Genomic DNA, 21,858 nt, shown 5'->3' on the forward strand with positions numbered 1-21,858 from the left:
TAAAGGGGCAGAGAGACAAACAAGCTATGCTGCTTAGGAAAAATTAGTAAAGGGAAGGCACTAGCATTAAGACGGGTTATTTCGAGATCCATCCAGCGGTCTCTCTGAGGGTGAAAGCTTACTCCGTCTAAGTGTGACAATCCAGTCAAGTAATGGGGGTGAGAAGCGCTATGTGTTTAGTCCCACATGTGTAGGCATCACATAGCATTCTGCCATAGCATGGAGGCTCGTTTATTATATTGGTTAGTGATTACATACTTCTTTGACACACAATCCATTTTCTACATATATGTTTCCATAGAATTTAACAACAGACGTGTAGCTGAAGGAGATAGTCAACAAAACGTTGTTGCTATAGATGAATGACATAAACAGAATGATCTAGAGGTTAGTTCTCCCTGACCTAGGAGAATCATAGTTACTTTTGGTCAGCTTTCACAATCAATCACAATTACTTAGGAGATGGGTAACAAGACATTTTGTAGCTAGGTACATGGTTAGAAGGCAATTTAATGACAGACCAGATTTGGGGGTTTTCCTCAATTTCCAAGTCACATTTTTCTTGTGTTACTTTAAAGCACCTGGCAATATTGCCTGGATTGCAGTGGAGTATGTCTTGAAGGTGATTGATGTTCTTGGCTTGCCTGGCTTGTAATGGGAGTGAATGTAACTCTGTGGAAAGGGAAAGGAGGGGGGGTAATGATATTTATGTTTTAATTCTGTGAATGTAATCTTTTAGGGTAATAATCTGGAGGGATTAAGGTGGGATATATATTTATTCTATAAATAAGTCTTTGCTCTTATATCATTTCTTTTGTGTTGGAGAGAGAATAATAATCATCTATTAATGAGGGAAGTTAAAGAGAGAGAAGTCACAGAGGGGGATCAGTGGGAGCCTCATTTTCTGGGGGCTGCTTTGCAGCCTCCGTTTCTCCAGACTGTGACTCTGTCAGACAGCAGGGGTGATAGCTTTCCACAGGGTTAGGGAAGGTTTCCTGTAGGATTCTAGCTGGGACTTGAAACTAAGGAGGTCAGTAAGCAGAGTTGAGAAGGAAAAGAGCATTTTAGGCATAGGGAACAACTAGAGAAAGTTGGCCCAGAGCCAAGAGATGTTTGTGCCTTAGCCAGGAAAGAGGCCAGTGTCACAGGATTGAAGAGTTTGTGTTGGGGAATAAGATGTAAGAAGTCTGGAAAGATAGAAGGAAGTCAGGTATGAAGGACTTTGGATCCCAAGAAGAGGAATTTGTTGGTGACTTTGGAAAGAGCACATGGCAGTATATCAATATTTTCACAAATGAGTAAATACAGGATATTTGCAAAATAAATATAAAGCAGGAGAGGGGGACACAGCACTAACAACTTAGGAAGAAGCCTCTAGAGGGAGATCCAATGAGTAAGAGGTGAGGAAGGAGGGAAAGCCTGTACAAAGTTAATTCAATTCAAGTAAGAAGCAGCTTCTACCAGGGAGCCAGAATCTGAATGAGTGACATGGGAGAAAACCATAACTAATTATACCTAAATTATCAGTGAAGATGAGAAGTTGGAAGTTCTTAGAGTTTTAATATATTGTGGAAACAGAGAAAGAAACTCCTTAAGACAGAAGGAAAAAAGTTTCCAGACGCTTGCTTTAAAAAAAAAAAATTTTTAATGGAAGAATGCCAGAATAAACAAAAAAAACAACTAACAGGAACAAATCCTTCAAGCCATTGTTTTAAGTACATGTGATTCTTGGGTCCTAATTTGAACTAAAACCCACTGGAGTCCATTTTTTTTCCTTCCAAAGAATCAACATAAGATGTCCTCTGGGCATGTACAATGATCAGTATTGATAATGATGATCAGAAAAGATCTGAATCATCAGAAATGGTTAAAATGTGATTGATAGTATTATTGGCCACATATAGAGGAGAGGATTCCTGGCATGGTAATTCCCTCTACCTTCTTAGTTCAGAATTGTCTCTGCTTGGTGCATAAACCCTGGAGACCTGACCTGACACTGATTGAGAGCCTACACATACCTCTTCCAACCACTTCATTTTTAGGAGGAGGAACCTGAGACTCAGAGAAGTGAAATCAAATCAATGAATAAACATTTATTAAGTGCCTCCTGTGTGCCAGTCATTATGATGCTAAGCACTGGACTTATCCAAGGTCATACAAACAGTAAACAGCAAAACCCCAGGTCCTCTGACTCCAAATGCAACCTGTTTTCAGTGCTTCCCAGAAACACATTCCTAGTAAGTGCCACAGGTCTTCAGAGCCTTCCTTCCTCTAATAGAATTATTATAATGATAGCACTACAACACTAATAGTTACCAGTGTTACTGGGACAAGTTTCAGTTATCAATCACTAAACATTTATTAAGCTACTTCTATTTGCCAGGCACTTTGCCAAGGACTGGGGATACAAAAAGAAACAAGAGTTCCTTCCCTCAAGGAATTCATGGTCATGGGAGAAAAAACAAATAAATATATAGAAACAAGTGCTTTATAAACATGGAAAGGGGGCAGCTGGGTGGCTCTGGATTGATAGCCAGCCCTAGAGACAGGAAGTCCTAGGTTCAAATCTGGCCTCAGATACGTCCCCCATTGCCTAGCCCTTACCACTCTTCTGCCTTAGAACCAATACCCAGTATTGATTCCAATCCCGAAGGTAAGGGTTTAAAAAAAAAATGGGAAGACTTCTATGAACTTGCTCAAAGTGAAATAAGAATAAGAATAATAGAAATAGTATATGATGGTCAGCTGTGAAGGACTAAAGCTTTATCAGCAGCCAGTCTCCAAGATAACCACATGATGAAAATGCTCTCCACGGCCAAAGAAGGAACTGTTGGAGTCTGAATCAGAACAGAGCATGACAGCTTCCATTTTATTTTCTTCATGAGATTTTTGTTTGTGTGATTGTCCTCTATCATGACAAGCAGTACTGAAATATGTGTTACATGAAAATGCTGATTTAACCTCTTTTGGTCTATTTACCATGGGGATAGGGGGCAGGAATAGCAGAAGAGTTGGAAATCTGAATCCTGAAATGTCAGAAAACAATTGTCAACAATTGTTTCTACATGTAACTGAAAAAAATCAATAAATTTTTTAAAAAGAAGAGGTGAATGAGAGGGGTAGCTAGGTGGCTTAGTGGATAGAGAGCTGATCCTAGAGCCAGGAGCTCTTGGTTTCATTGTGACATCAGACTCTTTCTAGCAGTGGGACCCTGGACAAATTGCTTATCCCCTATTGCCTAGCCCTGACTGCTCTTCTGCCTTGGTGCTGATACTTAGTATCAATTCTAAGACAGAAAGTAAGGGTTTGAGAGAGAGAGAGAGAGAGAGAGAGAGAGAGAGAGAGAGAGAGAGAGAGAGAGAGTGAAAATGGAGGTGCCTATTATAATTATCAGGATGGATCAGGTAAGAGGTGGGTTCATTTTTTCTCTTGGAGGAACATGACCAAGCATTGTAAGCAGTAAGGAAAGAGCCATTGGGAAAGACTGAAAATCAGCAAAAGAGCAAGGATGGAAGAGAGGACTGACAGTTGGAGGAGATGGGATGGAATGAGATCTCTGGAACAAGTGGATGGGTTAACCTGGGTAAGGAGTGAGACAGGGATGTGAAGGAGGAAAGGGTGGCAGAAGGCACCTGAGTGACAGCAGATGGAGAAGATGGAGTTCATAGAGAATGGCCTCTGTCTTTTCTGTAAAATAGGGGGCAAAGTTCTCAGCTGGGAGAGTCAGGGGAGGGGTAGCCCTTGACTGGTTTTAGGAGGGATGAAAAAGTTTGGAAGAGCTGTAGGGAAGCACGGGGTAGAGAGCTGATAAGAGAGGTAGAGTAGGGGTGCCCAGCAGCAGTGAGGACCCAGTGGAGGCTGTGTAACATCAATTTGTAGTGGACCCAGGCAGACTGGTTGTGTGATTCTTTTTTGTTTAACAAAGTATAAAGGAATGTAGGAGTGAAGGTGGCAAATGACAGGTGTGATCTGATGTGGAAACTTGGCTGGGTGTAATCAATCATATACCAAGCAGGTAGGGATTTAGGTATAGAGTTGAAATGGTTCAAGTGTGAGAGTGACTAGTGTTGGGGAGATGGCCTGAGAGAGAATTGTGGGGTCAAGGGTTTGGAGGTCACTGTGGACCCCGAGTAGGATTTTCTGGAAAATTCTCACATGTAGACCTAGTTATATGTAGTGCTGAGTCAATGAGATGTTTCTGTTCTTGAAATTTGTGCTTTCTACCTCTCTGTATAGAATCTGAGAGGCAGATTCACATAAAATAAGTTTTTCCATAGTATCATAGAATTTTAGTTCTAGAAAAGACCTTAAAGGTCATCTAGTCCCACTCCCTCACTGGACAGGTGAGGAAACCAGCTGTGAGATAATTTACTTGAGCGACCAATCTTTCCCTGCCAAAAGATCCTTCTGCTTCAGTGGTTCAGAATAGCCAACAGGAAAAGATAGTCTATAAGTTCTAGTAATCAGTAAACATTTTTAATTGCCTACTATGATGGCAGGCATGGGGCTAAAGTTGTTCTTCCTTTGAAATTGCATTCCTCTTTGCTATTTTTTTTCTTTTTTTCCACACAGAAGTGCTGGATACCATTGACTTTGTAGCTCCCAATGAGAGAATCATTTTCCGTACCTGTGAAAGAGAGCGGAACAAGGTTGTCTTTCAGATGGTGAGAGACCAAAGGCCCTACCTCGACAGAGCCCAGTTGCTTCCCTTCCCTGGTTTTTGTCTTGCTTGTTAGATGCTCCTGCTGACCCACATTCTGAACATGACTTTCACACCTTTGACAGCAAGTCTATTATTTCCAAAGTTTGCTTCATTGGTTGGTACCCTGCCCTTCTCTTATGATCACCTGAGATAATATATGTAAAGCACTTTATAGATTCTAAAAGTGCTATATAAATGCAACCTAATGTTGTTTTCATTATCATCATCATTACTGTTATTAATTATTCTATGGTGACCCCATTCTGGTCCCTTGAGAAATGAGCTATAGAGTTTTTCTAAGAATTATAAATATGCCTAGGTTCAAATCTGGCCTCAGCCACTTACCAGCTGTGTGACCCTGGGCAAGTCACTTGACCCCCCATTGCCTAGCCCTTACCATTCTTCTGCCTTGCAGCCAATACATAGTATTGACTCCAAGATGGAAGGTAAGGGTTAAAAAAAAAAAGAATTATAAATATGTATTATAGTGAATTTTATTTGAGCCAAGAAATAATCTGGTATATTTTCCCCTTTATTTTTGTATACTTAAAAGGAATAATCCAACTGTTTAGCATGAATTATTTATCTTTAGTGCCTGATACTTCTTGTTACTCACTCCCAGGCTTTCATATCAGTATCTTCTAAAACTGTTTCTTTGGACTGGAATTAGGTTTTTCCAAAAAGTATTTCCCAAAGATTTCCCCCTCTTTTGAAAGGTGAGTTTGGGGGGAGAAAATTTCTTTTCCTTTTTCTGCTTCTGGGAGGTAGTATGGTACAAGGGAAAGGCCCCTGGGTTTGGAGTCTGAGGACCTGGGGGCATTTCATGGGTTTGCCACTTTCTCCCTGGGTGACCTTGGGCACCTTGCCCACATTGTTAAGTCTCTTTGGGTCTCAGAGAAAGTTGAGTGGTGGGTGAGGCTGAATGCTCTTGAAGGCTCCTCCAGTTCTGAGTTTATGATCTTCTCTTGGTTCTCTGATCTGAACATTTCTTGGTATTTTTTCAAAAGCATTTCCTAAAGACCCTTCCAACATTAAAAAGCATCTTCATCAGCTTAACCCTCCAATTTTCAAACGTTCTCAGTATTTTCAACAACAGCTAATGAATCTGGTGCTAGTATCCTTCTGGGAGAGAACAGCAGCCAGACTCCTGCCTCTGCTGCACCTGGTTATGAACGTCTCCTTTTGTGTCCCCAGGGATCTGCAGATGCTGAGAGAGCCCTCGCTGTGGCCAAGCTGGTGTAAGTTCTACCTGAAGCTCTGCATTGCCTTTCGGGTGGGCGGCCCAGAAGCATTAGCTGTTTCTTTACCCTGTGTTGGGAATGATCCTGCTTAATGGGTGTTCCAAACGTCACCCAGCAGCACCCACCCAGAGTGGGCCCTTTCCCTTCTCATCTCCCTTGTTCCTTCTAGTAAGTTTAAAGGCCTTGGCCTGGGGAAATCCACGCACCTGAGGTGCCCCTACAAAGCCCAGAGGTAGACAAGCCTTGTTAGGATGAGGCCAAATTTCCAAACCTGTCTCCTCAAAGATACCAGTTTGAGGCAGTCTTTGAGTCATAGGCACAGCAATATCCAATTGGCTGTTTGCAAACTGAATGAAATGTAGATTTGTGGATCCCTTCCTAAGTTGGGTCATACTTCAACATCTGCTATTTCTGAACTCATAGAGTATCTGCTGTTTATATGCATGACACTGGGTAGGAGAACCTGCTTTCTACCCCCCTTTGCATTGTGGAAAGACCACCAGATCCGACATTTCCTAGCTGTGGGACCATGGACAAATCATTTACCTTCTCAGAACCTCAGTTTCCCTCTCTATAATGAAGTTAGGCATCCTTGGCACCACCTAACTCAGGAGGTTGTTGTGGGGAAAACACTCTGAATTTGAGCCTCCTCCAGGCCTTCAGTGGGGTGTAGAGGTGACTCTGTGAGGCTGTCAGAAGGGTCTACCCCCTCCCCCCCCCCCCCCCCCCCCGCAAGTCTTCTGCAGCTGGGAAGGCTTCACTTTGAGACTTCTAAAAAGCAGTGTTTGTGGCTTCTCAGAAGACAGAGCAGCCAAGTTAGACACAGAGGTTCCTCACCATTAGGGACATTTGGGTTTTCCAGCTATAGTAACTCCTAAAGATGGCACTTCATTTGTTTAGTCATTTCTCAGATGTGTCTGATTCTCTGTGACCCCATTTTGGGATTTTCTTGGCAAGGATAATGGAGTGGTATACCTTTCCTTCTCCAGCTCATTTGACAGATGAGGAAACAGAGGCAGATGGAGTTAAGTGACTTAAGATTTGAACTCAGGTCTTTTGCATTCCAAGCCCAGCACCTATCCCATGTGCTATGTCTCTAATTATCATTACTTAATTAACCTTTGCTCTTTCTTACATAAGCTTTTTTCCTTCTTTGAATTAAATATTTATTCCTTCTATTTCTTTTTCTTAGAGAGAATGATGTAGCTGGTATTGATGTTAATATGGGTTGTCCAAAAGAATATTCCACCAAGGTAAGCTGATATTTCCTTTTACTTTAGAATGCAGAATGATGTGTCAGTGTGTGTGTATGTGAGAGAGAGAGTGTGTAATTTTTGTATTTGTATTGTGTATTTAATAAATTTACACATGTATTTTCTTTATTGAAAACCATGGGTTCAATCATCATCTAATCTGTTTTCATCTTTGAAAGGATGGTCAAAATGTCAAAAAATAGTCAAAAATAGTACTGAAAAAAAAATAGTCCTGATTGATAGGAGGGTGTAAACCTCAAAATTTCTCAGACTTATGAATGTTAGGGGTTTCCCCCATTGGGGAATCTTCTACTTTAAAAAATTTCCCTAGCAGATGGTGAGAACTCTTCTTGAGTGTGGGGGCTCCTTGCCTTGGGAATATCCCTACTCCACCCTACTTAGGACTGCTTTAGGACAGAGAGCTCCTTGAGAACAATGAAAAGTACTTTGATCCATGCTTATGGAAGGGACAGGAAGTTCTTTTGAGTCATGACTGTTTTAGAATTGATACAGTAGGATACTAAGTACCTATAAAGGTGGGGCAACTTGTAAACTACTTAAACCTTAAAGGGTGATAACTTATTCAGAGGTTTTTTCTAATGAAATTTGTCAACACAGCAGCATTTTTTTTTTCTCTCTTACTAAAGAGATTAAAACTACTCAGCTGTGAATTCAAAATGGGCGGTCCTTTAGAAACATCTACAGTGATTGGTAGATGTAAGGACTTAGGGGAGGTAACAGAGAAGATTTTGCCCTTAAAAATGAGCTCAGGGAAGAGCTGGAAAGTCATTCTAAAACATTCAAGGGTCTGGCTGCAACAGAATATGTTGTTCTGTAGTCTCAGCTCCAGAGGAATAGGAAGTTTTGCTTTCAGTTTACTGCAGCAAATATTTATCACCTTCTGGGCTGCACAACCCTCTAAGTATATTCTTCTTAAAACCCTTGCTTTCTGTCCTAGTGACATCTCTGAGACTGAAAGGCAAGGACTAGGCAGAAGAAATTAAGTGATTTGCCCAGAGTCACACAGCTAGGAAGTGTCTGAGGTCCTCCCAACTCCATACCCAATCCCCCAAGTCAGCTTTAAGTGGCTTTATGCCCCTTCTTTGACCACCTATGCAAGGGGCCATGAGGCAAAGTCGTTTGGACATAGGAAAAATAATGTGGTACTGCTTTTTACAACTTAATAGTTGCTGCTAGAATCCAAAAGTCTTTACCCTACCAGTGTAAATTTGAATTCATTTTTTTTTAATTTGTCTTCTAAGAGCTTCTACCATTTTCTGTTTCTAGAGTGGGTTATGAAGCAAAAAGGTTGACAAACTATGTACAGCCTAATAACCAAACCCAGTCTGTCACCTGTTTTAATTAGAGCCCTGAAATGATTTTTTTTTTTACATTTTAAAATGCATAAAGTAGAAAAGGCCTTCTCAGCTCACAAGCCATCCTAAACTAAGTATCAGGCTGGATGTGGTCTGCCAGTTCCTGGTGCAGCATCATAGGGAAGGCAAATAGCCTGGACAGCTTGCCTTGGATGTGGCCTCAAGCCACATGTGTCTTCTCTGAGCCTCAGTTTCCTCATTTATAAAGAAACAAAAATGGGTTGTTTTGCAGCTTCATTGAGATAATGTATATAAAGCTTGAAAGTGCTCTATCAGGGTTAGCTATTGCTATTGAGTGAAGAATGATGTTCCTTCTGAGAACTGTTGGGAGGTCTTCCAGCTTCCAGTTCTTTGTATCTGTCCCCGTCACAATGTTAAGGTCTCAGCTGCAAAGAGTCACTCAGGATGCATCCAGCACCTCAGGCACAGCCTGACGGAGCCGTTACAGGTTTAATTATCCCTCAGATGTTTAATCTGGCTTCCTCAAACATAAAATTAAACAGTAATTATGTAAAATAAATTTTTTGAATGTTTCCCATGGGCATTCATTAATACTTGGCACACATGTTAAAATAATTACTGCTCTAATTCCCTGCCCCCAACTCCCCCTTACTACTGTTATATGGCAACCCATGAGGTGAGTCATTGGTTTTCACACTATTTTAGATCCTTTATGGGGCTAATGGCCTCCATTAGTGGAGTTTGAATTAGATTTGATGTCATAGAGAAGAGAGGAAAGGGAGAGAGACTATAAAACCTTAGATTTAGGATATTTTGGGTAAGTAAGGGAGAAGGGACTAGATATAATTGGCAAACTGAAAATCAGCCAGGCCTTCCATTTGTTTTTATTGCTGTTCCTTACTTACTATAGGATTGGGGCCTTCCAAGCCCCCTATATCTTTATCCCTAAAATGACTGTTGCTTTTCTTCCACATGTGGAGAAATTATTCCTGAAGAATAAAGCTGATCCCTCATAATAGCTGGAGTCTCTCAAAAGCAGGCCCCTTGCAGGTGTAAAGAATGATTCTGAGAGCTAGAAGGTTTATTTGTTCTCATAGATCTTTTCTCGTGCGCTCTTTCTTAAGGGAGGAATGGGAGTAGCACTTCTGTCTGACCCTGACAAAATTGAGAAGGTGAGTAATTCACACTTTCATAGACTAGACTGTAACATCTTTCTAATAACTTCATTAGGATTCTAAAATTACATAAAAGCAGTCTCATAACCCACTGTCTGTTCCCAACTTGGACAAGATTTGTAGCCAGGTTCTGCTCCTCCTCCCCCCTCCCCAATAACCTTTCCCTGTGTGCATGGGGGAGGTTAGGTGACTTTGAGAAGTTTCCTGCTTAAGTTCATTGCTAGTGTGGAGATCTATTACTATTCTTAGATAGAAGTCTCAGATCTACCTTTGGTTTCATCGCACTGCTAGGGAGGTAACAATGATATCATCTCATAGGGAGGCAGCCTGGTATAATAGATAGACCCAAGTCAAGCCCTGCCTCTGTGACCAGGACCCATCACCCAACCCCTTAATACCCTAGGCAGCTCTTAGAGACTATAAGCCACAAGTGAAGTATTAGTAACAATAATAACAACAACTAGCTTTTATCTGATACTTTAGGGTGTGCAAAATGCTTTTTAAATGCCTATCAAATTTAATTCTCACAACAACTTGGTGAGATAAGTGTCCTTATCTCCATTTTACAGATAAGGAAATTGAGGCAGACTGGTTAAGTGTGATTTATCCAAGATCACACAAGCTAGTCAGTGTATGAGGCCTAATTTGAATTGTTAAAATTAATTGTGGTTGGACTCTGAATTTATATAGGTGGTCGCCAGGGATTTAATTTCTAAATCCCAAAATGAATTACTAAAGTAAATGGAATTTATGGTAGTTTATTTACAATAGAGGGAAGATATTAAGGAAGAGAGAGAAAGAGAGAGAGATCTGGCTTCTTTTGATATCAGTTAGAATTTCTAAGCCCCCACCAGGGGAAAAAGTCTCAAGATGATGGGCCTTTCTTGGAGGTTCAGACCTCCAAGAAAGGCAGGGCCACTAAGTCAGCCTTTCACTCACCAACCGTGACCATCTAAAATGAAAGAAGTATGGGTGTCTGTCTTCTGGTCACTCCTCAAGTGTCTGTCTTCCAGTCTCTCCTTCGAGTCAGAGAGCTCTTCGATCTTCTTGAATCAAATATCCTCTTCTGGCCTCTGGTCCTCTTTTAAAGATTTTTTTCTCTTGTGTCACCTCCCCTAAATTTCACGTCTACCAATCACAGCAGATGCTTTTCTCCAGGACTGCCTACTCTTTAGTTCACACCTTCTTTGGTTAGATTATACCGTTTTTGGTTAGTTCACCTTTTGTAGTTACTTAACACCGTTTTTGTAGTTAAAATGGGTAGCTCTACTTTAAATATTGAGTTACCACCTTTTTGTAGATTAAAATCTAAAAACAGATTGTGGATTACAATTCAATCTTCACAATAAAGGAAGAGCGAAGTATCTTCATTATTACAATTAGGAGATAGCTCAATCTAATCTACACAGAATTCAGGTCTTCCTAACCCCAAATCCCAATGCTCTATTCACTGTACCACCTAGAAGCTGAAACTGAAGAATCAAAATAACAAGAGACTCAAAGGACTGTGAAAAGATGATGTGATAGCTGGTGGCATGAAGGGTAGGGCACAGGACCTGGATTCAGGAAAACCTGAGTTCAAATCTGACCTTAGGAACTAGCTGTCTAACTCTAGTGTGAATTTTAGATTTACTCCACCCTGCTTAGTCTTTAGAATTTTAGCAGCCAAGAATATATACACCCCCATTTAAGGATTAAGTGTGGGAGAGGATGGTCTGAGACCTGTGTGTGCTAGCAAGTGACAAATCAGAAACAACTGACTGACCCCCTGGCTGTCCTAAGCCAAGTGTAAGCCACCATTGGTACATGTGAGACACAGGAAGTGATGTAAAGAACTGCCTTTATATTTTGTGTCACTTCCTATGGAGGGGCTTTTGTGGTCTTTGATGGTAGAACTTGACTTGGTGGAGCATGGGTCCTGAGACTGCTTCCCTTAGGTGACCACGTGGTGAGTGTTAAGGCTGACTTCCCTTTCCCTTGACCCTTCTGAAGGCACCAGCCTCCAAGGAGGTCCCTCATCTTGGAGGGGGTCTTGTGGCTGGAAGCCAAGTTAGATTTAATCTTCTGGGAAGTCCCCTTGGCTGAGGCCTATGAACTACCCCTGACTCAGGCCAAGCCAGAGCAATTCTTCCCTTTTTTCTCTTTCTCCCTCATTCTTAATTTCTTCCTTCTATTGTAAATAAACCACCATAAAATTCCATTATGACTTGAGTATTTCATTGGGATTTAGAATTTAAATCCCTGGCAACCACTAAATAACATATTCAGTCTCAACCCTAAAATTTACCCTTAACACTAGGCAAGTCATATAACCTCCCCGACCTCTTTCCTCATTTGTGAAATTAGGATGATAATAGCATCTACCTCACAAGGAACTTGTCAGGATCATACGAGATGATCTTTGTAAAGATCCTTTATCCTTTGCAAACCTTAAAATGCTACATAAATGCTAGGGACGATGATGATGGAGATAAATTGGGGGCAGCACATTAACAATACCACCTTGGGCATACAAGACATCGAAGACAATATATGAGCAGAAGAGGAGGTGAGCCAAGCAGAAGCAAGGGGTGAAAGATGGATATGGTACATGCTAAACTGTGAGCAAGAACAGAGGAATGCCTCTGGTGCTTTGGTTGGGGTCCTTGGGGGGCCTAGACCAAAACAGACCAGGAAAGCCAGCCTGGGTGGACTTCACTGATGAGATGATAGAGTTGTCCAATAAGTGAGGACACAATGTCAGCCTCTGGGGCAAGAGCCAACTGTATAAGGAGGCAGGCACTGGAACATAGGCATTCCTGAAGATGTCCAGTGAGAGTTTGTTCCAGTAAGTTAGTTAAAGCAATAGAATAGGGAAATCCAAAAAGCTGTCTATAGAAAGGGCCTGGATTGAGAAGCTGAGATGTCAGTAAGGCCTGCTCTCTAAAACTACTCCAGGACCTTCATCTCACAGTCATCTTTATATACTCTAAAAGGTGTTCCAAAAGGTGGTTCAGTTACCTGCCTCTTAAAATTTAGAGCTGGAAGGGAGTTTTAGGGTCAATGATGTTGAGTCACTTACTTGGAGACACCTAGGAAGGAATTAACCAGAGCCAACATTTTAACTTAAGCCTTGTGACTCAAGGGCAGAGCTTCTTCCACTCTCTGTCTCTGTCTCTGTCTCTATCTCTGTCTCTGTCTCTCTCTGTCTCTGTCTCTGTCTCTCTCTTACACACACATTCATCTATGGTGTGGGGATATGTAGGTCTTAGCGTTACATCTTAAACAATGTATATGACAACTTGCTGTTCTTATTTAAGGAATTAACACATAAGAGTTACTGCCACAAATGCCTCTGTTTTTTCCCCCTCCCTGTAGATTCTGAGTACTCTGGTTAAAGGGATCTGCAAACCAGTAACCTGCAAGATTCGGATCCTGCCATCGGTAAATTCAGTTCATTGCATTCCTTTTTTTTTTAACTATTATTTTCTGTCCCAGTAACAACTCTTAAGACAGAAGGGCAAGGGCTAGGCAAATAAGTGAAAGAGCTCATCAATCCATAACAAAGCTGGGGGTTATGGGGGAAAATGGGAACAGCAGAATGAGATGATTAGATGGTAAGCTCGTTGATGGCAGGGACTGTCATTTCCCTTTTTTTTTGTATCACAGTGTTTGGACCATAGTGAATGTTTAATAAATTTTTATTTTATTTTTTAGTAAGCCTTTATTGAATTGAATTGGGGGCAAGAGCAATAGATAAAAAAGATGTGAGATCCCTTTGTGAGTTAACTAGATGACAGTAATCCAGTTCCCATAAAATTGAGTAACATGTCCTTTCTTGGTCATTTTCTCAGCTTGAGGACACATTGAATCTTGTAAAGCGAATAGAGAGGACGGGTGTAGCAGCTATCGCAGTGCATGGAAGGTAAGTAAATTTAGCAAGAAAGGGGATTTGTAAGGCTTCTTTTTTCAGTGGCTTACAGGATCTTAGAGTTTGAGATCATCTCCTCCACCACCACCCCTCATTTCACAGATGAGGAGACTGAAAACCCAGAGAGAAGTGACTTCCCCAAAGGTACACAGGTAGTAAGGGGCAGAGCTGCAATTTGAACCCAGGGCCTCTGACTCCAAATCCTATGGCCTTTCCTTTAGTATTGCACTGCTTATAACTAGTGAGAAATGAATGGATTCTTCTCCATCACTAGGCTGAATGAGAGTTTACCCTTCTCTCCTCACAAATCTCCAGCCTTGAACTCTCAGCTCTTGTTAGTAAGAAACAGGAACTGTCACCCCAAGGAAATGAGCTTAGCTTTCTTTGACAGTCATATAATAGTAAATGTTCTTACCTCTTCATCACCATGGATGGGATTATTACTAAGTCATTTTTATCCAGCCCTTTAGGTAGATGGCACCATATTAGGTGATTGGTCAAGCTAACAAGACTCTCAAAGTCTTACTATGAGCAGTATCCTTGGAGACTTGAAATTTCAAGATGGTCCAACTTTAATAAGATAGCCTAACAAGAGAAGGAAACAATTCGTGTTTTAGTGTAGAAGGTCTTCATTTGTCACACAGGCATACAAAATGTTCTATGCGTTGTCTTTGTCATCATGTTCTGTGGGACTGGGAGCTTTGGGGATGTAAGGCAGTGGTGCCCTTAGGACCTGCTGGAGTGGCCAAGGCTGTCAGTCCTACATGGCCCCTACCTTTCCCATCCCCTGATTGCCTTTCTTTTGTCTTTTCTCTCCATGGTCACTAGCCACCTGTCACTGATTATCCCTTATAATATATTGCTGATTACCAGTTGGTTGCCTTCCCAAAGCTGGGAAAAAAATTGAGGTTTCCAAAGAAAACCAAGTAACTAGTCTTGCTCAGTCTTTGAGCCTAATTTTTATTCACTGCACTCTGCACTCTGCCCTAAGGACCCACCATTGGTGTCCCTGCTCTCCTGAGGAGTACAGTTGCCTGGCCACTTCCCAGTCACAGGAAAGGTCACTTCTCAGTGCACTGATTTCTAAGTTCACAGCCTCATTCTAGATGGTAGAAGTCCTTAGTACCCCAGTAGATAGATTCGTGCATGTAGAAAAAGGTCATAAAATACCAGTGGCCTTTCCTGCAGCTTTTATTCACATTAGAGCAGGGTACAGGAGCCCCTCCACTGCTGTCTAGCAGCTGTCAGGTCTGGCACATTGATCCAACCACTGATGAACATGGTTCTCTCTCTACTTCAAAGCCAGAGGAGACATCTATGGGGCAGTCTACCTTCCCCACACTGTGCTTCCTAGAATGTGAGTCTGTACGTGCTTCTCAGATACTTGTAGGGCATATAAGAAACCTGAATCTTTTTACTGTCATTTTAACTGATGATGATAAATAACTGAGTAACCAGGACCGTAATAAGCTTAGTAGAAAGTGGTTCAGTTTAACTTGGAGCTAACTGAGCAGATGACTGGGGTTGTCATGGAATATCTGTGAATGCTGCATCTAATTGTGCCAGAGTTTTGATGAGTGAGTGGCCAGAAACATTTTGTTTTCAATTGGACTTGTCTCTGGGGAGGCTTCCCAAAAGAGTAAGACATCAGACAACTCATGGCAATCTCACAGCCTCCAATATCAGAACCATCCCAGGGACAGAATAAGGTTATAGCTGGCCTATTGGGTGAATCTTGGGTGCCAGGATCACTACTCTACCACGGTCCTGCAGGGTTTCCTAGTGTCATAAAAGTCGTCTTGGGTTCTTCAGTGCTAAAAGCACAACACAAACCTGGTTGGCTCTGGCAAACTGTAATGAGAGCCAGCATTCAATGAGCACACATTTAGATTATATCTCACTTGAGCTTCCCAGGAACCCTTCAAGACTAGCACTTGGGTCTTCTCTCAAATGTATAAAGGAGGAACTGAGCCTGAGAATGGTTATACAGCTTACCTTCTGTCAAAGTCCAGATTTGAACCTAAGGCTTCCTGCCTGTAAGTTGAGCACTTTTCCCACCATAACCACTGCTTCACACCAAAGCTTCAGGTAGGGTCTGATTGACACTCTCTGTCATCCAAAGACCCCAAATCAGGAGCAGAAAGATTAGCTATAGGCTGCTGAATGCCCTCAACCACAGCAACACCCAAAGGCCATCCACAGAAAGGGGGTTCATGTTCTACATCATTCATACTCCTTAAAGTATTGAAACTTACACTCAAAAATTCTGACTTTCTCCTTTAGAAAAACCTCTGTGGGTTTCTCTTCTGGGCCCTTTCTTCTCCAGAGGCCAGGCCTTGTGCCACTAATGGTTAATGTGGATTTTGGTAGGGACTGCAGTCAATATTTCCTCCGCTCTTGGCACTTTGTACTCATATAGAATGGTGGGAGCCATTTACAATGAGCCCTGAGGATGACATAGACAGACCCCCAGTGAAAGGAACTCTAAACGAGGCCCACAAACACATTTGACACTTCTTTCTTCATTTAAATACCCAGTGGGGCCCCATCAATTCAATTCCAGAGTCATCACTTAAGTGCCTACTCTGGTTAAAGGTGTTAAATTCTACTGTAGGGATATAAACACAAAATAGTACCTTCCTTCAAAGAGTTTACATTTTACTAAGGGATACTATCTGTACATGAATAGTTGATTATTTGTGTACTTGTTGTATCATGTATGTAAAGATTAAAATTTAGGGAAGACTGAGGCAGGTAGAAATTAAGGAGTATTATATTTTTATGAGGTTTATTAAAGATTAAGGATTAAAGAAAATACAGAATAAGAAAGCACATGCCTAGGCCAGAGAGGCCTAGACAAGATAACTTCACATCATGAAAGAGACACGTCTGCTCCAAAATGGAAGTCCAAAAAAGAGCCCAAGCCTATTCACAACCAGGTTTAAATACCCCATCTCACTCTTGGCCCAGGTGAGGATTCAGTGAGATTAGAGGGCATTCTGGGGAAGTGGAGCAAGGATTTCTGGGGATTGAAATCCTGGATTCGAGTCTATTTTTACATTCCCCGTTTGATCCTCTGGGGAGGACTTCCCCAAAGGATCATAAAAACAATCAATTTTAAAGATTACAATAATTTAAGGATAAGAGGGAAAAAAAACAATAACTGCTGGACGCATTGACAAAAAGCCAGTTGGGGGCAGTCCCCTTTGGCATGAGAGTATACATACAAATAAATGTTCAATCAACCACACCCAAAGTTCATTCTTGTGCAGCTTGTGGTCTGGAGGCTTCTTCATGGTGTCTTCTCCAACAGTTCAGTTTCTGGATTCAGGAGGTAGCATCTTTCTTTACCTAAAATTCTTCTCAAAAGGAATTTAAACTTTGCAATTTAAATAATGATATTTTTACATTCCCCCATAACTTAATATTATAACAATCTTTAAAGGTGATTTTTCACCACAACATGTAGTAAGTGCAGTGATTTGAGAAGAGAAAAATCATTAATAACTAGAAGATAAAAATTAAGAAGGGATAGAGGACATGTATTAGATACACAAAGCATCTAAACTTGTGAAAGAATAATTGACACTGATTTTCTCCTCCTCAGAACAAATTTGTGATGTGAGGTGATTCATCCAGATTGTATCTTCCCTCTGAATAGCATAGTCTTCACCTTCATCCTCTGGGCAGTCATCTCCTTTTTCCTGGACCCACTGTGGTTATTAGCGGTTTGGATTGGAAACTCCCTTAAGAACCTTAGACTATACTTTTTTATTTAGTGATTGACATTTTCTGTTTCTTACATTACCATAGTGTTCTCCCCCTGCCTCTCCCAGAGAACCATCCCATATAATAGTATTTTTTAAGAAAGGAAGAAAAAGTCAGCCCAACTGATTGATACACTGAAAAACTTTGAAAGCTTGTGCAATGTGGACCTCCAACCTCCACAAAGGGGAAGGGTATGGGGAGCTCTTCTCATCTGACTTCATTCAAGTCCTGTTTGATCTTTATGATTTCATGACATTTACTTGTGATTTTTGGTACATCATACTTTCCAATGACATTGGTGTAGCCACGGCATCTCTTGTTTTCTTGGGCCTTTTTACTTCACAGCATCCTTTCATAGAAAATTTTCCATGCTTCTCTGTATTCGTCCCACACATAATTTCTTACAGCACAATAATATTCCAGGGACTATACTTTAATAGAACTGCAATGCTAAAAGGGGCCTTCAAGACCATCTGGTGCAATCCACCTACCTGGGCTAGAGGCTTCTCCTCACACCCTCTCCCCTCAACTTCCAAGGATCTAGACATAAATAGTCTTTGTGCTTCTGCTCTGTGACTGCTAATCAGGGAGGCACCTCCATCTCCTGAAGCAAATCATTTAGGTAGAAATTGAATTATTTAGAAGGTTGGGTTTTTTTTAATACATAGATTCTAAAATCTCTTTCTATAGTCCCCACCCATTGTTCCTGGCTCTGCTATCTGGGCTAAGCAGAAAACATTTAATCCCTCCTTCATGAGGTGAAATAACCCATTAAATACTTTAAAATATCTATCATGTCTCCTCCAGAGCTTCTTTTCTCTAAGCTAAACAGGCTTCCTTTCTTCTACCAGTCTTTTGGATGGCATATTTACCAGTCCCCTCACTTTCTGGACAGTATAGAAATAGCTTCCATGTGGTCTGACCAGAGCAGAGTGCACCAGGACCTTCCCTCAGATGCTTCCCTCAAATAATCATCACTCACATCCTTAGAGCACTTTGGAGTTTATAGAATGCAAAGGGCCTGTAACGAAGGTGTTAATAAGGTCTTATTTCAAAGTGAACTGATACAGAGTGAAATGAGCAGAACCAGAACAACATTGTACACAGAAAGTAAAACATTGTGGAACAATCCAGTGTAATGGACTTTGCTACTAGTAGCAATGCCACAAACCAGGATACTTCTGAAGGTCTTATGTGAAAGAATGCTATCCACATTGAGAGAAAGAACTATGAGAGTAGTATATGGGTATGTGATTTGGAGTTTAGGCTTTAAAAGATTGCTCTATAGCAAAAATGAATAATATAGAAATAGGTATCAAGTAGTATTTGTATAACCCAGTGGAATTGCTTATCAGCTCTGGGAGGGGGAAAGGAAAGAAAACAAATCATGAAAATATGGAAAAATATTTTAAAATTAAATAATTATTTAAAATAATAATAATAATAAAATAAGGTCCTATTTTACACAGGAACAAACTGAAACTTTAAATAGGTTAAATGATGTCCAAGGCCATGCAGCTCTTAAATGTTAGGGCAAGGACTTAAACTAAAGTCTCTTAACTCTGAAATCTAGTCCTCTTTATATCCTCATCCAGTGCTCTGGACAGACCCACAGTGCATTAAACAGACAACCAGCTATCTTGGTCACTTTTTTCTGTGATAACATGAACCAGTCCCAGTGGCTCACAGCCCCTTGGTGGCCTTGGGGGAGGACGGTAAGCAAAATGAGGATTCTTTATTCAGGTTGAATGCAGGTACTTCATTGACATTGTTTTGCCAAAGCTAGAGTAAACCTGAAAAATGTCTAAATTTAGGCTTATTGAGGGACTGTCCTTGTTACAAAACATCAGTTCTTCTCTTTTGTCCAAATCTAGAATTCCCTTATAGTGTACAATGCCTTGTATATAACTGTAGAGTTGATGTGTGCTGAATGAATCAATGAAGTCTTAGGATCTGTCTATTCCAGGTTATACAATCACATGATCCTTAGCATACCATCCCCTGGAAGTTTTATTACTGACGCAGTAGATATTGGTTCTCATCAGTTGGCATGAGAGCTCTTTGCAGCAGGCTACACATTTTGACTGACATTTTCATAGCCTAACTTTCAAAATATTTCCAAACACTTATGTGGGTACTCTCCAGTCCCAATGATTTATCTATATCTCATTTGTTGGTTAGCTCTAGAACATCCTGTTTTCTTCACCTCTTGTTTCAGTAGCTCAAACTTATCTATATCAAAAGGTTGTTTGGGGGTAGAGGATCTTCTGTTGGTTTAACCTCTCTACTGACATTTTCATCCTTGAATATATAGCTTAAATGAGCCCAGTGGTTCTCTAGCTACCATTTCTCCTCTCACTATACTTACATGTTCTCATTTGACATTGAAGCTCCTTGTAAGAGGCACCCCTTGAATGATTTTTATCCCTCCTGATTTCTAAATTAGCTTTCACTTGCCACAGGATATTTCCTTCATTCCTTCCTTTGTTCCTTCTTTCCTCCTGTCCTCTCTTTGTCCTTTCTTTCCTTTTTCCTTCTCTTTCTTACTCCTTCTCTTCCTTTCTTCTTTCCTTCTTTATATCTTTCTCCCACCCTTTCTTCCTTCTTTCCTTCTGATATCCCTCCCTTCCTTCCTCCCTCCCATTCTTCCTTCCTTCTTTTTTTGAAAGATGACCATTTATTTTCTGTAGTAGCATGTTTGGCTTAGTTAAGTAGCCAGACAGGGCTTGGTTTCTGTTCTCCATGCACCTCATATTTCTAAATTTTTAATTCTGGGCTTCCATTCATTCCACTCAGTTTAAGAAATGACATGAAATTATACAAGAGGAGGGGGTGGCTCTGTGGACTTAGAGCCAGGCCTGGAGATGGAAGGTTGTAGGTTCAAATCCAGCCTCAGACACTTCCTAGCTGTGTATCCCTGGCTAAGTCACTTAATCCCAATTACCTAGACCTTACTGCTCTTCTGCCTCTTCTACATAGTATTTATTCTAAAAGAGTTTTTTAAAAAAGAGTAATACATGGCTAAGGGTGATGAAAAGAATCAATGTAAAAGAGAAATTGCTGTGAGAAAATCTGAGAAGGGAGAGAGTCCTTCTTGAGGAGAATAGGAATATCATTGATTACTATCAGCTTCTTAGATAGGACCCCTTTTGCCCTTCAAGATCGCTTTCATGCAATGAGGTGAAATTACCTTTATAAAAAATTTCAATGGAGAACAACTTTGGAAATGTGTGACTGTCCCATCTATAAGAGACCCAGTATTTGGATTTTGTGCTATCTGTATTCAGCCTCTGAGGTAAAAAGGATTACCAGGTCCAAAGTAGCCTCAGTAGAGATAAGTAGGAGGCTCAAGGATCCTCCAACCCCACTGTCTACCTGAGCATTCTATAGAGTATAATCCTAGAACTTTAGTTTTTGTAGCTTCCAGTATTCTCAGAACTAATCCAAGTATATATGTAATCTCTCTGAATTAGATTGGTAATGTCCATATTGTGGTTTTCACCTACCACTGATGTACTTTCACTCTTGCCCATGTTGATAGAGTGTTGGGGATCTGGGACTGACAGCATGACTTGGGTCAGAGATTCTTCCCTCTCTTGAACAGGAGTGCACCCTGACATCTCTCATTGAATTAATTGAAAATACCATCTGGTTTATTCAGAGATCAAGCTTCTTTCTGAAACACCCCCCCCCAAAAAAAACCATGTTTGTGTTCATCCAGAGAAAGTTTCAAGCATATTTTGTTAATCTTGGTGTTTTCTCTCCCTTCTTTTATTGTAAAGGAAAAAGGAAGAGAGGCCTCAGCATCCCGTTCACTGTGATATTATCAAAGCCATTGCTGAAGCTGTCTCCATCCCAATAATAGCTAAGTAAGTTTTACTTATTAATCAATAATTCAGGGAGATTCAAATTAGACCTGGATGCTAGCCCATGGAAATTTAGCTGATGAACAGTGTGCATTTTGTAGGAATGGCTCTGCTCTTTCTGTCAGCATAGAGGACATGGGTTACCACTTATTTTAGGGACAGAGAGGGCCAAGAGGGTCCTCTTCCATTGACTCCTTCAATACCATTTTTGTTCTTGTTTCGAGAGACAGCCGCCCACAGAGAGCCCCCTCTAGCTCCTCCTTTTGTTTTGAAGCTAGTGGTCTAGGGTTTTCTTCTCCATTCCATATAAGGAAGGTTTACATGTCAAAGGAGACTCTAGGCCACCCTCTCTGTCACAATATCTTCCCATTCGGCCCAGGACATCTTCTTAAATCACTCCTTGAAACAAGGTAAGGCCAGAATGTACAAGACCAGATCAGCTGTGAGACGAAGGCAGAATGGGGGAGGCAGGAGCCAGGGAAGCACTTTGGAGTTAAACACACAGATGCTGGGTGTCTCTTCAGAGCACTGAGTCAGCAGTCAGGCTGGCAAGAACTGGAGGGTAACACAGGGCTCAGGGACAGGGCATACAACGTGTTAGGGTTA

The 21,858-nt window shown here is 41.1% G+C and overlaps 1 protein-coding gene across 8 annotated transcripts in view; it reads left to right on the forward strand.

Moving 5' to 3' along the window:
- Positions 1–21,858, forward strand: part of DUS2 (dihydrouridine synthase 2) — a 72,071-nt gene that overhangs the window by 34,246 nt on the left and 15,967 nt on the right. For 5 of the 8 annotated variants that reach the window (XR_008914839.1, XR_008914840.1, XR_459484.3 and 2 more), the window contains exons 4-10: positions 4,573–4,664; positions 5,897–5,940; positions 7,136–7,196; positions 9,658–9,705; positions 13,066–13,131; positions 13,542–13,612; positions 21,169–21,255. Coding sequence is in view for 5 of the 8 variants with exons in the window: in XM_001373860.4 (XP_001373897.2) it covers positions 4,573–4,664; positions 5,897–5,940; positions 7,136–7,196; positions 9,658–9,705; positions 13,066–13,131; positions 13,542–13,612; positions 21,169–21,255 (469 nt within the window). In the remaining 3 variants the exon portion in view is untranslated. Of the gene's footprint in view, positions 1–2,822; positions 3,299–3,331; positions 3,584–4,572; positions 4,665–5,896; positions 5,941–7,135; positions 7,197–9,657; positions 9,706–13,065; positions 13,132–13,541; positions 13,613–21,168; positions 21,256–21,858 lie in introns of those variants that run through there. The other 3 variants (XM_056810007.1, XM_007477217.3, XM_056809988.1) reach the window with 3 other exon arrangements.

This window comes from Monodelphis domestica, chromosome 1 (assembly GCF_027887165.1).
Source record: "Monodelphis domestica isolate mMonDom1 chromosome 1, mMonDom1.pri, whole genome shotgun sequence".
Taxonomy (NCBI): Eukaryota; Metazoa; Chordata; class Mammalia; order Didelphimorphia; family Didelphidae; genus Monodelphis; species Monodelphis domestica.